General features: G+C 39.4%; 1 protein-coding gene across 5 annotated transcripts in view; it reads left to right on the top strand.

Moving 5' to 3' along the window:
* The first annotated feature begins 413 nt into the window (after nucleotides 1–413).
* Nucleotides 414–16,812, top strand: part of ARMC2 (armadillo repeat containing 2) — a 63,514-nt gene continuing 47,115 nt past the window's right edge. For 3 of the 5 annotated variants that reach the window (XM_042478893.1, XM_042478878.1, XM_042478901.1), the window contains exons 1-4: nucleotides 483–637; nucleotides 9,363–9,515; nucleotides 14,603–14,859; nucleotides 15,623–15,695. In XM_042478893.1, the coding sequence (XP_042334827.1) occupies nucleotides 14,645–14,859; nucleotides 15,623–15,695 (288 nt within the window). In that variant the 5' untranslated portion in view covers nucleotides 483–637; nucleotides 9,363–9,515; nucleotides 14,603–14,644. The other 2 variants (XM_042478885.1, XM_042478905.1) reach the window with 2 other exon arrangements.

Below are 16,812 nucleotides of genomic sequence, written 5' to 3'. Positions count from 1 at the left end.
TTATTATTATTATTATTATTACTAAAAGGACATGCATGCAGTTTAAAATGGCAAGATAGAGACCTGACAAAACAAAAAACCCCAGAGTCTTAAAATCATCTGGGTAGTAGTATACCTGTATATGTCCCAACATATATATGAGTATGTCAGGAGGAACTAAATGGGAGATGCAGAGCTGTGAGGAGCGTGCTGGGAGCAAGCCATGCTTCCTGCGTGCAGAGCAACCTGTTCCTCCTTCCCTTCAGTACAGCTAACCCTGCTCCATCCTGCCACTGAGCCCCTAATACTGTAAGCAAAAGCAACAGACAAGACTTATGAGAGGCTGCGCATGCGCACAGCGTCACACCGGCGACATACTTCTTTCGGGCAGAAGCTTCAGTGGCGGCTACTGCGCATGCTCGGCGTCCCCACCCGAGCATGCGCAGTAGTAGCGAGGAGGTTTGGTTTTGTTTTGCAGTTGCAGGCGACTGAGGTGACGGACGGCTGTTATTTATTTGTTTGTTTATTTGTTTGTTTTATAACCTCCCCCCTTCCAGCTTGAAATATCTCCCGGCCGGAGGTAGACTTTGGCGAGGGTCGAGTCGAGTCCACGGCGTGTAACGGCGCTAGGCCTGGCTGTGAGGGCCCCGTTGCCATGGTAACGGACGCTGCCCGACGTCGCTGCCGCCGTTCCTGGTCCCCCCCCCTGCTTCTTCTTCTGTATTTGTGTGTATTTGTCTTTAAGTATGCTGTTGTTGTTGTTGTTGTTGTTGTTGTGTGACTTCAGGTCGTTTCTGATTTATGAAGACCCTATCATGGGTTTTTCTTGGCCAGATTTGCTCAGAGATTTGCCCATTGCTTTCCCCTGAAGGCTGAGGCTGAGAGAGTGTGACCTGCCCAAGGTCACTCAGTGGGTTTCGTGTTGTTGGGTGCCTTCTTTTCCGACTTATAGTGGCCCTTATGGCAATATCTATCTATCTATCTATATCAATATATATATATATATATATATATATTAATATAGTATATATATTTATATACATTTATATTTCGAGACATAAAAAACAATGAGATACAAATTATAATAAAATCGCATTTCCAAAACCCCCCCGTCCCCCAACCACCCTCCCAATCATAAAAGAGAGACTATATAGCAGTGTAAAATAATCAGCGACAGAAAAATAAAAATTTAAACTATTAAACTAAATTTAAAAAATTTAAATCAATGTGTTGCAAAATGTAGTTCCAAGATCAGGCATAATATATAAAAAAATAAATATTTAAATGTGTTTATATTTAATATTTATATTTGATATTAATATTGAAATATAAATACATATTTAAAAAAACAAATCCTATTTTTTTAAATTGATGGGTATATTTTATAAAAATATTTTATAGTGTATTTATAGCGTGTATATTGTGTGTGTGTGTGTGTGTGTATATATATATATATATTGGACAAGATTTGTTCAGAGGAGGTTTTTGCCATGGCCTTCCCCTGAGGAGGCTGAGAGAGCGTGACTTGCCCAGGGTCACCCAATGGGTTTCATGTTTTTGTGAGCCTTTGTTTTGGACTTATGGAGACTCAAGGTGACCTTATTAAAGAGTTTTCTAGGCAAGTTTCTTCAGGGGGGTTTGTTTGCCATGGCCATCCTCTGAGGCTGAGAGAGTGTGACTGCTCAGGGTCACCCAGTGGGTTTTCATGGCCAAGCAGGGTTTCAAATCTTGGTCTCAAGGGCTGTAGTCCAACATATGTGCGTGTTTGTATATCAATAGATGTATGGTTTATATGTACACTCATCCCTCCATATTTGCGGCTTTGATATTTGCAGATTTTATTATTTACAGATTTGATTGATACATCTCTCTAGGAATCTCTAGGTCCTCCAGTGCAACTCTGTGGTCAACTTTAACTAAAAGTTGCACTGAAAGACCTAGAGATTCCTAGAGAGGCCACTCCACTAGGCCTTTGTAGCTCCTCCAGTGCAGCTCTATGGTCAGTGTCTGTTGGATGTTGACCTCAGAGTTGAACTGGAGGACCTAGAGATTCCTAAAGAGGTGTCCATTAAGGCAAAAACATGGCGTTTTTGTTATTTGCAGTTTTCCCACATTCACAGGGGTCTTGTGCCCATAGCCCTAGCAAATATGGAGGAACAAGTGTATAGATGTATATGAAGAAGGAGGCCAGCATGGCATAGTGGTCTGAGTGTTGGACTGCAATTCTAGAGATCATAGAATTATACAATCATAGAATTCCCAGCTTGGCCATGAAACCTGACCTTGGGTGAGTCACATTCTCTCAGCCTCAGGGGAAGGCCATGGCAAACCTCCTCTGAACAATTCTTGCCATGAAAACACCATGATAGTGTCACCATAAATTGGGAACAACTTGAAGGCACACAACAACAACAACAACAACAACAACAATATATATACACACACATACATACAATCATCCCTCTGTTTTCGTGGGGCATCCATTCTGGACCCCCCATGAAAACGGAGAATCACCTGTATTCAAGCCCCATTGGCTTGAATAGTGACGTTCGCCTCATTTTGTCCCCCTCCGTTTGCTGCCCGCAGATGGGCAAGGGATGCAGACTTCAAGTCCATGAAAACAGAGGGGTTACTGTGTGTGTGTGTAGTGTATGAGAAAGTGTGAGTAGAGGGCAACAGTTGTGCTGACAGTTCTATTCCTGTTTAAAACTTTGGCTGATGGCATCAGAAGTGTCATTCTTCAGCATCCAAGGGATAAGGACTAACACAGCTGCCATGTTGGATTCCCTTGCTTCTTAGAATAGGTGCATCTGTGCCCTCCAAGTCATCAGTCAAGTTATGTCAGCCCCATGAATTTTTTAGGGATTTCTTATACTGAACATTAAACCAGTAAAGATGTTGATGATGTATTATAATATATATATATATAGAGAGAGAGAGACAGAGAGACAGAGAGAGAAGAGGATAACTCTCTTACATAATTTATTTTCAGGTATTATTGGGTACAACTTCACGGGAAGTACTGGCTGGGGCCTCTCTAAACATGACAGGGTGTCTTTTATATGGACTGTGTGTTTTAGTTAGGTTTTTATCTTTTTTATGTTTTTATGTTAATTTTATATTGTTTTTGAGTAGATGATTTTAATTGTTTTTAATTTTTTATGGTAAAGTTTTAAAAATGTTTTCTTTTTTGTGAGCCACCTTGGGTTCCTTTCTGGAACAAAGGTGGCATATAAATAAAGTAAATATAAATAAATAATAAACGGAAGGTCAATAACATATAAGGACCTAAGTTTGAAAAGTACAGGTTGAGTCTCCCTTATCTGAAATGCTCGGGACCGGAAGTGTTTTGAAATTTGGACATTTTCAGAATATTTACTTATGCATAATGTGATATCGTGGAGATGAGACTCCCCATGAAATTCATATAGTAGTTTGTATGCACCTTATACACATAGCCTGAAAGTGATTCTGTACATAGTATTTTTGATAATGTTGTTTGTGAAACACAGTTTGTGTACACTGAACCATCAGAGAGCAAAGGTGCCAGTATCTTAGCCACCCATGTGGACAATTTTGGATTTTGGAATTCCAGATAAAGGACTAGACTTTCTGCAACAGGTTTGCTACATTATCTTGATGCTTGCAGAGAATAAATTAATAATGCATTGACTTTGCTTGTATATAAACATAGCAGAATGGTTGCCAAGGTGGTATATCAATTTTTTCAGCTTAAACAACTGAACTAAAGAGTCATGGAATTTTGGCGTTATTCTGAATGAATCTTTTAAAATTATGCAGTATTTCTTTGCATCTTAATTCCTTTCACAACTAACCGCACTGTTGTGTGAATACAATAGCTCATGCCAAGGAAGTGTGGTATAATGGGGTGGAGGGGAAGATATATCTTGAGATCCACTTAATAAATTGGTTTAAAGTTACAGTAGGTGGGAAGGCTGCACTACCAGCATTCATAATTCTCAGTGCATTTGAGGCTGCAATGATTGATATTCAAGAGGTAACAGAATTCCAGAGGTGTACCTGTGTTATCCCCAAAAAACAGCCCTATCACCTGATACGTACCATAGATCTGTGAACTATGGTATGTAAAATTGGTCTTTAAAAAGTTAAATGATAAGGTTATGTAGCTGAACAACAGAGACAGAAAGTGTTATCATTTATTTTTATTCTGGTTTATTTAATTTGGTTCATAACAAACAGTTTGGGTGCTTATCCCATCACTCTGAAAGTAAAGCAGATGCTCAAATCAGCTCCAACCTACAGTGACCCTTTAATGGGGTCTTCTTGACAAGAGTTATTCAGAGGAGGTATGTCATTGCCTTCCTCTGAGGATGGGAGAGTTTGGTTTATCTAAATTTATGCAATTTCCATGGCTGAATTGAGATTTGAACCCTAGCCTCCCAGAATCCTAATCCAACACTCAGACCAATACACCACACTTCCTCTCTAATAAGGCAGGATGACCCCAAAGAAAGGGTTTTCACTTGGATTTCACCTTTTTGAGAAAACAAATAATTTCCTCACTAATTCTGTCATTTAAACCATTGTGAAAAATCCAACTCTTATATTGCTAGTAACATTAATTTCCCCCCTTAAAATTCCAGTTAGTTTTTATTTTAAAGTATGATTGCATTATCTAAAGAGAGAGTCTGTTCAGACTGAAAAACATGGTTCCTCCATTGTATTAGAGCAGGGGTAGGCAACCTGCGGCCCGTGGGCCGGATGTGGCCCGGCAAGGCCTTGGGACCGGCCCCAGCCCGGTCCTGCCGCCGATTGCCGCCGGGGCCTTTGGGGGGCAATTGTCTATAGAAGCCTCAGAAACATGCATTTATATTAACATTTTTTTAAAAATCAGCAAATTTTTTCATGTGTCCTCCATTTTTTAAAAAAAGTGTCTTCCATTTGAAAATTTTGTCCTACATTTGTCCTGGTTTATTTATATATTTAATTTTTTTTTAAAAAAAAATATTTAATTATTTATTTTTTGGCTTCGGCCCCCCAGTTGTCTGAGGGACAGCAACCCGGCCCCCGGCTCAAAAAGGTTGCCTACCCCTGTATTAGAGGGATGAATGGAGAGAGATGGTTATTGGAAAGAACAGCGACAGTGGAAGTGCCCATTTTAGGATGAATTTAAAAGAACCAAAATACAGTAAATTTAGAATCCTCAACAGGAGTTCATTTATTTAATAAATACATTTTTAGGATAGGATGGCCTGATGCTTTCTAAACTACATTAACAGAGTTAAGATGACAGGCAGACATACTATAACATGTCCTACTTCATGAGAAGAAAACAGATACAGCGGCCTGAAAAACAAGATGGAGAGGGTGAGTTTGGCCCGGGTTAGCTCCTTTTCTTTACAACTGGGCACTCACTTGATTAACCCTGGTTGAACCAGATAATGTAATCTACCCATAATGCTTTGGGATATGTGGCTGACAAAGGAAGCGAATGAACATGAAAGGTAAAGTTCCTAATCTCACATTTTTGTCAAAGCTTTCTTATCCCAGGTGGACAAGAGAACAGGAGGAACAAGTGCAGTAGCTTCTGCATCTTCCAACACTTTATTCGAATTAAATAGAAATCTTTAATAATATCCTTCCAAAATGCAGAGTTTTTGTGATATAAAATGATGATATGCCATCAAAATTAAACAGCTTTAATAAAAGTCTGTTTGTAGGGTTGAATGTAGCTCTGCAGTCATCGCCTCCATCATAAATGTACTTGTAAGGCAGAGAGTTTAAGACTGAAAAGAGATTTGATTGAAACTTAATTAGAACGTGTCATGGATTATGATGGTTCTGCAGCATAGAATGAGATCGTGTCTCCCAGGTTGCCACTTACTTAATTAAAAGAGAACAAATATTAAAATCCAATAAATGATATATCTCTAGAGCAAATGTAAAGATTTAGAAGTAGACGGAAATGACTAATTATTCCAAGACTGGAGATCAGTAACAGAAATTGTCATGAAGTTATAAAAGTTCACAGTGCAGTGGGGAGAATAATGGAAATGGAAACTAACAGAAGATAATGGGTTCATCTTTATATTTCTGTCTCTAGGTTAATTTCATGTTTGATCGTGTGACTGCAATGTATAAATATAGTACAGTTAAAAAGTAATTGATTGTTCGTTCTTGGAGGCTGGAATTGTTACAGCAGCTTACAGTTTGGGTGGAAAGACCTCCTTCCCCCAGCAGCTCGCCAAAAATGTTTGTGGTTTAATTTTCCAGGTTGGAAAATCAGTTTAGTTTTAAATCTATGCTACAAACACAATATTTTACTAGCAATTTAACTATAATAGTTTTCCCCAAAGAACCATAGGAATCGTGGTTTGGTGATCCAGCTGGAGAATGGATGGGGATTATTTGGCTATACAGATGTTTGGCTACTGCTATCAGTTGGACCCAACATAGTAATTGATGTAGCATCTCAAGGGCCAAAAGTCTCTTGCCTTTGAGTTAGAGATCTCCAGTCATCCTGTCACAGTACAACTATCTTTACAGTTCTTTTTGAAAAGTGAAAGACAAGTAAACCAGATAATTTTTTTAAAGATGACTGTTTTATACCTTTCTTATGACATCACCAAATATGTGACCATTGTTGATGGCATAGAGAAATTAATGTGGGAAAATCGTCTCCTTGTTAAACTGTGTGCTGTTCGGAAATTATCTTTGTAATTTAATCTTTAATGGGGCTGGGCTACAGTCATAAAAATGTCTGATAGGAAGGAAGTTCCTCACTCCTTGTTAAACTGTGTGCTGTTCGGGAATTAGAGAGTTCAATGACTACCGGTATGTATTTTCTTGGGCACATTTCCCACATTTTGAAACTGCAAATATTACATATGGTAAATAGATACACAGTTTATGTATCTTTATGTATTACACTGTGATATGGGAAATATAGTGCAATCTTGTGCTTGACTATTTTAACTAACTGATTTTAGTGTCATGGAACTTATTCCTCAGTAAACTTTGTAAATCTTGTGTTTATAGGTACTGTATTACTTTGTATATAGTTACTTGATATGTTGGAAAGGTGGAGATAACTCACATATAGCCTTATTATAATCAGTTTTTTTAACTGAGTATGCTGTAGATAACTAAGAAATGGCAACAAAAAACAAGCAGTTAGATTGAAGGGTAAAGGTTGAAATTATTTTCCATTCCTGTTAGTAATGCTTTTTGAAGCACTCAATGTACACTTGCAGTAAGGATTTTTAAAAACCATTTCCCCCTTTAAACTCCATATAATTTACCTTTTTGAGGTCATGTTGTAAACTGCTTCAGGTATTCTTGAGTTTTAAAAGAAGCTTGCCATACTGCATCAAGAACTAATGTCTGAGAAACCCTTGCCAAATCCGTTTTAGGAATATAGTGGTAGGTATATAGCGGTTGGCTGTGGTTACCCAGAGGGCCTTTTCAGCTGCCGGTCCCACACATTACTAATCTTGATGGCTTTAAAAAGGCCATCAAGATGGATCTTTTCTGATAGTCCTTCCCTGAATAATTCACTCGGTCACCCCGCTGATATAGATGATCTTACTGATTACCCAAAATATCCTGTTTTCCCATCTCTGATTGTTTTAATTAATTGTTTTAATGATCTAATTTATATTTTACTAATGTTATGATGGAATTATTATGTTGTTTGTGTAAGGAAGGAAGGAATAGAGGGATTTATTTATATTTTAATAATTTTATTATTATTGTAATAATAATGCCTTGATCTTATTGGAGAAGCGGGAAAGAAATAAAATTTTATTATTCATTATTATAGCAAGGTGCCTAGGTTCCTGACCATTAGTCACAATTAACATAAGTCCCATTGATTTCAGTGGGCCTACTTTAACTACAATAAGCCTGCTGTAACTAGCAGTTTGAAAGCATGCAAATGCAAGTAGATAAATAGGTACCATGGTGGGAAAGTAACAGCGTTTGGTGCAGTCGTGATAACCACATGACCACCAGAGCAGTCCTTGGACAATGCTGGCTCTTCAGCTTAGCAATGGAGATGAGCACCGGCCCCTACAGCCAGTTATGACTAGACATTCATGTCAAGGGACTACCTTTGCCTTTATTTTTAAGTATGTGTGGATCCAATTTTTTTCAGTACAACTGAGATAATTTAGACCCTGCTCAGCCTTTCTGCTCCTCCCTCTCTTTGTATATATAACTGCAGACAAAAAGAATGGATACTATATACAGTCGCCACTCCTAATGCACGGATTTGAGATCTGCGCCCTTGAATATACACGGAGGGGCAATTTCCGCTATTTGCAGTAGCGTGTGTGCTCTTGCCGCACGCACGGGGGCGCGCTCCATTCAAACCTGTGGGACTTGAATAAGAGTGAACCTGCATTTTTGCCTGGGGGGTCCGGAACGGATCCCCCGTGAAAATGGAGGGCCAATTATATATTTTAAAACAGACAAAACAAAAAGAATGGATACTATTTTGGATGGGAAGAGGTATTCTATGACTTGAGTAGACAGTATTTCAACAGCAGTACTTAAATGGTAGTGCAATATACCTTTTTAAAAGAGTAAAATCAGATGCAATGGAGAAGAAATATTCAAACAGAATGTATGTGAGAGGAGAAAAATATGATGTACCAGCCTTCAGTAGAGGTGTTTGAATCCTTAGCCAAACCTGTGTAACAACTGCTCTAGGCTGATTTAAGCAGTCATGTTGAATCCATCATGGGAAGATGTATGCAAATAAGCCATTCAAGATGGAACTTGTATATCTCCTCACATCACAGTGCTTTGTTAGTGGAGTCATTTTCTATATTTAGGTGCCAGTGCCCAGATGAAAATAAGGGCAGAAATCAAGTGATGTATATCTCTGTGTGAAGTAGTCTTCAGTTACTTTGTGGGACGATGTTTGGATCTCTTGAAATAACTTCATAGTGTTTGTATGGTTGTGCTTAAAAAGCAAAAGGAACACAAAAGGGAAAAATAAAAATAGATCCTGAGAAATTGTATTAGAAGAGAAATTGGCATGTTTTTCTGTGTAAGAAGTAGTGAATTAAGAATAGATATCCAGTCAATCGATAATAGTATCTAACAATAGCAGCTTCATTTCTACAAAGTAGTTCAGTTGGCATGGTGCCTTAAACTGCATAATTGAGAAGGAATCCTTCACTGATATGTGATATGGACAGTCTGGGGATGTATATTTTGTACTTGGTGATCCATCCTGTTTGCAATATTCGTGTTTGTTTGTTTTGGCTGTAATTTTAGTTTGCATTTTCAAATAGAAAGCAGCTCTAGTTGGTTTCCATTAGAACAATCCCTAGATAGCACTGTTCACTTGTCTTGTTTGTTTTGACAATAAATGTTTTCTCTTTATCATTCAGATTCTGCTGAGATATCATCATTGTATTATTCTATAAATCTTCAGCTGGAAGTTTTTTTTTAAAAAAAGCACACACAGTTATCTAATGAAGCTTACCATAGACTCAAGGAGCTGTTGTATTTGGCCTTAAGAATATATAGCAGCCCAATTTTTGGTGAGTATCTCTTGTGTGAGAATGTGCTTGTATGTGAGAGAGACATTTCCTTCCTAAACATAAGAAATGTTTTGTTCTCCCAGCACTTCTCTACTGGTCCTTTGCATTAATAATAAGACTACAGGACAATAATAATTAGGGCTCCAAGGAGCTTTACTATTCTCTCTCAAGTTTCAAAACCTGGGTCTCAGAATGGGCTAGATCAGATGAGCTTGTAGGAAGGTTACACATGATGGGGAGGAGAGATCCCACCTAACATTCTTACCAGCTAGCTCTTCCTACCTTGTTCAGCTCTTTGGTGCCAGGTTGAACCAAAATACATTTCTCTAGCAACAGTTGCATTTTACAGGGGTACAAGTTATGTGATTCAAACTGTAAATGTTAATAATTTAAGTGGTGTATGTATGAAAGTGCCGTCATTCCTTGCTATCTAGAGAGGATCTGTTCCAAACCCACCCCCCATAGATAGCAAAAGACACAGGACCTTAAGTCCTGTTCTTTTCAATGGGCATGTATGCCCGCTCATGCCTGCATGCACAGCCATTACACAGGCACCCACTGAAAGAGCTGGGGGTTGCTGTCCACAAAAGCTCAGATCTGTGGATGGCAAGTCATCATCACTTTTTTTTCATCCTTAAGCACTTGGATTCCAGATCAGAGCTTTTTTGGTCAAGGCACTTCCTTCAGACATTGGATAGCAAAGCGGGATTCCTTGACCTACCGGTAAATGCAAGTCATAGTTTCTCAGCCTAAGAAGAATGCAGTAGCAAACTCCCTATAAACTAATCTTGCCAAGAAAACCCCATGATAGATTAACTGTAGGGATGCCATAAGTCAGAAATGATGTGAAAGCACACAACAGTAAAAGAGATTTTTGTGTGCTGAAACAGTGAATGTGAGAGGGAAGCACGTGGTACATTGAAATAGGTTGTAATGCACACTCTCCTGAAGAGGACTTCCCTGCACATAGAAGTCTATGAAAGTTACTGCTATCAATAATATCCCTTTTTGAGGTAAGGTACTTGAACATGTGGTGTCTCAGCATCTTCAGACATTCTTGGAAGAAACACTATCGGGACACATTTCAGTCAGGTTTCAGGACAGGGCATGGTATCAGAATAGCCGTTAATTGTCCTGATTTTTAACCTGTGTGAGAGAGAGCAGAAGTTTTTCCTTGTTGATTACCCTGGATTTCTCAGCAGCTTTTGATACCATAGTTGATGATATCTTACTGGATGAGCTGTGCGTGAATGGATTGGGAGGGAGTGTGTTATGATAGTTCTACTTGTATGTATAGAGCTGTTGCAGAGAGTGGCACTGGAGGATTTTTATTCAGTCTCATGGCTATTAAATTGTGGTGTGCCACATACGTATATCACCCACACCCCATGCTGTTCAGTATCTGCCTTGCAGAAGTACTGACCACCCTTTAACTTTTTCACATTTTCTTGTGTTAACAGAATTAAGTAAACAAAAATACTGGTACTTTTTGGTTATACAAGTAGTCACCTTTCCCTTTCAGTCTGCCTGAGGAGAATATAAATTGTTCCCTGGTTCTGATTCAGGTGTCTTTCTTCAGTGGGCATCCCCAGGCTTCCTCTGTGCATGATCTGTACATATGGATTGTGGTGTGATCACATCATGTATTTGATGCTTTATCTTTATTACTTTGTTGGGGTGGTAATTTGGGCATTGGACAGATCTGTTTGGAGGGAACTAGAGGCCTTAGCCACCATGTACCCATGTTAAGGATCTTCTTGGGGGATCTTGGGGTTGAGACTTACAGGTCAGGCCCAGAATAGGTGGCTATAGACCCATTCATTATTCACCACATGCCAGCTGGATAGGCAGGAATCTACATTCTTTTTCAGTCAATTTTAACAGTTTACGCTCATCAGTTTTGTGTCAAACGCAAAAATGTCCAGTTTTAGTCCCATCAGACCTGAGAATCTTTCCTCTCATGTATATGCCGTATCTTCCACTTGCTTCTTGCAAACCCCAAACAGGCTTTAATTTGACTTTTCTTGTCACCATCCTTCCATACACTCTTCCATGATGGCATGTAATACACAAAGGAATTCCAGAGGGAAATTACCATGTACTTTATAGACTATAGAAAGGCATTTGACTAGCCTGGAAGAAGGAAGAGCCCTCCCTCCAATCCATCTGCCTTGGTCCAGGCCTCAGAGGGAGAGAAGAACCACTGGACCTCATCCCCTTTCCATCCACCATTCCCTTCTCCTTTTGTTTCGTGTCTTTTAGATTGTAAGCCTGAGAGCAGAGAACTGTCTGATTAAAAATAATAATTGTAAGCTGCCCTGAGAGCCATTAGGGCTGAAGGGCGGGATATAAATACCTAAATAAATAAATAAATAAATTTGACTGTATAGATCACAAAAACCTATAGAACACTTTCAAAGACATGTGAATGCCACTACATTTGATAGACCTAATAAGAAATCTGTACTCAGGACAAGAGGCAGAACAGTTAGAACAGAATTCGGAGAAACAGATTGGTTCCCAGTTGGTAAAGGGGTGAGGCAAGGCTGCATTCTGTCACCCTATTTGTTCAATTTGTATACAGTAAACATAAGAAAAGCAGGGTTAGACTTAGAAGAAGGAGGAGTGAAGACAGGTGGAAGGAACATCATCAGTCTTAAAATATGTGGACAACAACTATAATACTAGCGGGAAATATCACAATCTTGAAACAGTTACTAAGGAATGTCAGAGATGAAAGTGTAAAGGCAAGCTTAATGTTGAATATAAAGAAAACAAAAATAATAATGACAGATTATTATTATTATTATTATTATTATTATTATTAACCTTTATTTATAAAGCGCTGTAAATTTACACAGTGCTGTACATACAATCTTTTAGTTAGATGGTTCCCTGCCCTCAGGCTTACAATCTAAGAAGACACGACACAAAAGGAGAAGGGAGTGGTGGTGGGGAATGGGATCAGGTCCAGATGAAATACGTAAACTCAGTCTAGACAATGAGGAAATCAAAATAGAGTTCCCGTACCTAGGATCAAACATTGATTAGAATGGTGACTGCAGTTAAGAAATAAAAATAAGACTAGCAATGGGAAGGGCAGCTATGAAAGAATTAGAAAAAATACTGAAGAGTAAAGATATGCATCTGAGCACTAAAGTCAGAATCGTCCAAGTCATTGTATTTCCCATTACCATGTATGGATGCAAGAGTTGGACAGTAAAGAAAGCAGGCAGAAAGAAAATCAACTCATTTGAGATGTGGTGCTGAAGAAAAGTGCTTAGAATAACATGGACAGCTAAAACAACAAACAAATGGGCCCTTGGACAGGTCAAACCTGAAATCTCCTTGGAAGCTAAGATTATCAAATTGAGGCTGTCATACTTTGGCCACATATTGAGAAGGCATGGACTGCTAGAAAAGACAATAATGCTAGTAAAGGTAGAGAGTAGTAGAAAGAGAAGAAGACTGTACACGAGATGGATAGACTCAGTCCAGAAGACCATGGAGATTAATTTGCAGGAATTAAGCAGAGCAGAGGAGGACAGGATCTTGAAGATATCTCATTCACAGGGTCGCAGTAAGTCAGGGTTGACTCGCAGTTAACAACATCCAATTCTTCCATTGCTGGCCCATTTATGGTTTCTCTCATCTCAGTGCCTTCAGAGCTACCATTGAATTCTTGGTTGCTTTTTTGACTAAGGCCCCCTTACTTGATCACTGAGTTTCAGTGGATGATCTTCTCTAGGTAGAGCCACAGTTCAGCACTACTCTGAGGCCTTCCAGAAACATGTGCCTTGAGCCTCTGGAACTGCACAAGGGTGGACTCCATTCAGGCATTTACATGTCTTCTGGAGGCAAAATGCTTCATAGACAGTTGAGGGAAATTTATATACACCAATGATTTATACTCTGCAGTTGGATCAACCTTTCAAGGACAGAAGGGCTCTGCTCATGGAAAGTGCTTCTTCCTCATTTCTGAGGATTCTTTCAAGCCATAGCTCACCCCATTCAGATGTTCCCCTGACCCTATATAGCATTTTCTTGGGGTCAGAGGTACTGCTATGAAAGGGAAAGTATGGAAAGAACTACTTCTGTTAGCCCAGATGCACATATCTGAATCTGGGTCTTAACCCACTTTGTTTCATCAAATATAAAGGTGATGTTTGGGTTATAAAATATCTGTTTGGGGTGGGGAGATTAAACAGAGAAACATCTTGCTGTTCTTTGCATAGTTGAGGTGGTATCAGACATTTATTTAATGTCTTTGGTTTTCAGATATTACAATAAATACAACATGCACAGTTTTGGTCATGATATCTTAGGTTTTATATGAGCAGGTCTTATGTAAGTTCTGGATCCATCTTTTAGACATCTGACAGGCATGGAGAAATTGCAACACTATACTAAGTATAAAACTCTTGTCATAGGAATTAGCAACTTCACTAACTCCAGGGACTAATATTATCCTCTTGGGATCAGCCACAGGCCACCATATGCCACTACCAAACCATCTATATTTCATTGCAAAATCACACTGCTGAGTTTTGGCGGCAAAACAATAAAAACAACAAAATCCCTCTTAAACAAGAAATGCTTGCTTTAATGGGGTTTCTGAATTGCCCCCCAAATTTCAGACATAAATCACAAAAAAACTTTAAATCAAGTGTCTTCGTTGCCATTAAAGTTTGGTGGCACAACTCAAAAATGGCCAGTGGATGTACATCCATCTCTGTGCACTTTGAACTTAATTTGATGTGATCCTATGTGTATGGTGGTTCTTGATGCCTTAGGGTTGCAGACATGTTTCCTGCAGCTATTATTTTATTATACCAAGAAGTAACACAAATATACTATTGCTGGTAGGAACAATGGAGTGCCAGGGAATCCTTGTAATCACAGCCATTTTGCTAGATATACCAACCAGAATGACCATGCTAATCTGCAATGCAAACAGATGGCTGAGCAGTATGAGCTAATGACCAATGCAGTGGGAGTTAGAGGGATTAGATATGCACCAGAATGTGATCAGAACTCTGAAAAACTTATATGATAAATAAGCTATATTTTATATCTCTTCTGTGTAGTGTGTGAACTGCTTTCTGCAATATACTTTTCTACACAAAAAAATGCAATCTTCAAAAAGTAAAAAAGAATATTCAGGAGCTTTCTATAAGCCTCCATTAGCTGTCCAGAAGACCAGTGCTGAGATCATAAACGAAGCACGGAATACACTAAGAACCTTAAGAACTCGAAGACCATTTACACCAAGAGAACAACAAAGGAAACTTTTTGGATCTGCCTCATCAAGGACACCTGAAAATAGGCCACCTTCTACTTTTAGGTATGGGGACTTGGAGGGAGGGGATGTAGTTCTAACATTTTGTGAGAGCACGGGATGGCATGCACCCTGGAGTATGTATGATTCAAAAGGATTTGAGATGTTTAAAAGGCAGATGTTGTAATTGTTCACTTTTTTCAGCAGCGAGTAAATCTAGCAGTGTAACTGCTAAAAAACTGGAAATAGTTGAAGTGTTTCTGACAATTTTTCATTGTCAGTATCAAACTATTATTAGGACTTTTTGTGTGTAGGAGGATGAAGTTCCTGTCATTTGCTGTTCAGATGTCTCATCTCTTGCTCTTGCTGATTTCATGAGTCCCAATAAAATGTAGTTGTTTGGTAGCAGAGCTAGAGGGGATGCAGAGCAAGAAACAATTCTTTTTCTATTTGATAAACAGACTAGGGGCTGTGATGCGTACTTAACTCTCTCACTTTCTTTTCTAACTTGCCATTTAGTCTTTTGCTTTGCATTCCAACAAAGAGTTTTTGAGGTACATTGAACAGTTCACAAAGGCAGCATTTTTAGTCACTTAGTATACATGTAAACTTTTTTTGGGGGGGGGGGGGGAACAAAAAATGCAAACAATTGTTTATTATTATTTCTCTGAAGATGCCAGCCACAGATGCTGGGAAAATGTCTGGAATAAACTCCTCTAGAACATGGCCACATAGCCCCAAAAACCCACAAAAAACTATGGATGCCGGCCATGAAAGCCTTCGACTTCAAATTGTTTATTAATTAACATGGTTTGCTTTTTTATTCCAGTCTCCACGCTTTCAACTTTGAATCAGTTGAATCAAGGACTGTCTCTTGTGCACGCCTCAACCCATTGGATCATGTGCGTATTTTCTGTATTCTGTACTTGAAGGGCTTTCTGTATTCTGTACTTAATTAAAACTAGACATGAGGAAAAGCTACATCAGAGTATGCTTCTGAAAAATCTATTTATTCACAAAAAATAGTTACATTAGTTCTCACTGGGCTCCAAAAATTTAGCCATTACTGTTAAGACTCTATGCCAGTGATGATGAACCTTTTCAGGTCCATATGCCGGGGGAGGGGTTTCTGTCCCCTGGAGGCTGGGCTGTGTGCCAGGAGGCAAGACTTCTACACCAGGAGGTGGGGCTTCTGGGGCGGGAGCTCTCCCCCAGCCCTTTTCCCCAGCCTCCAGCTGAGAGACAGTTGGGGGCGGGAAAGGTAAGTGGAGATGAACAGGACTGGGGCCGCACCCACCCCTCTTCCCCATGGACCTTTCCTGCCCTGCAACTGGCTCTCTGGAGTCAACAGTAGGTTTTGAGGCCAACATTCTGGATTTTTATACAGTCAGCCTTACTTATTCTCGGATTTTTGTCTATGGATTCAAGCATCCACGGTCTGAAAATATTCAAAAATATTATAAACTCCAAATAGCAAACTTTGATTTTCCATTTTATATAAGGGACACCATTTTACTATGCCATTATATTTTATGGGACTTTAGCATTCACGGATTTTGTTATCCACTGGGGGGGGGGTGTCCCTGGAACCAAACCCCAGCGGATAACAAGGACCCACTGTGTGACCTGTGGATAAGTCAAGGTAAACTTAAGGGCACATAATCATACATGTAAAGGATGTCCTGCTCCTTCTTTCTGCATCTTCCCAGTCCAGCTGCCCCCTCTGGGAGGAGCCAGACTGGGAAGATGCTTGGGGAGGGAGCATTTGTTCTTCTTGCATCTTCCCAGCCCAGCTGTCCCCTCCAGAGGCACCCGGGCTGGGAAGAGGCTTGGGGAGTGAATGCTCCCTCTTCCTGCACCTTCTCAGCCTTGTTGCCTCCTGCAGAAGCAGCTGGGCTGGGAAGAGGCTTGGGGAGTGAATGATTTCTCTCCCTGCCATCTTATTACTATATTGACTCATGTATAAATCAACCCAGGTTTTTTGGGTCACTTTTGTAGTATAATTTTTTTTACTTATAC

Source organism: Sceloporus undulatus, chromosome 1 (genome assembly GCF_019175285.1).
Source record: "Sceloporus undulatus isolate JIND9_A2432 ecotype Alabama chromosome 1, SceUnd_v1.1, whole genome shotgun sequence".
NCBI lineage: Eukaryota > Metazoa > Chordata > Lepidosauria > Squamata > Phrynosomatidae > Sceloporus > Sceloporus undulatus.
This window is presented reverse-complemented; position numbering and strand designations above follow the sequence as displayed.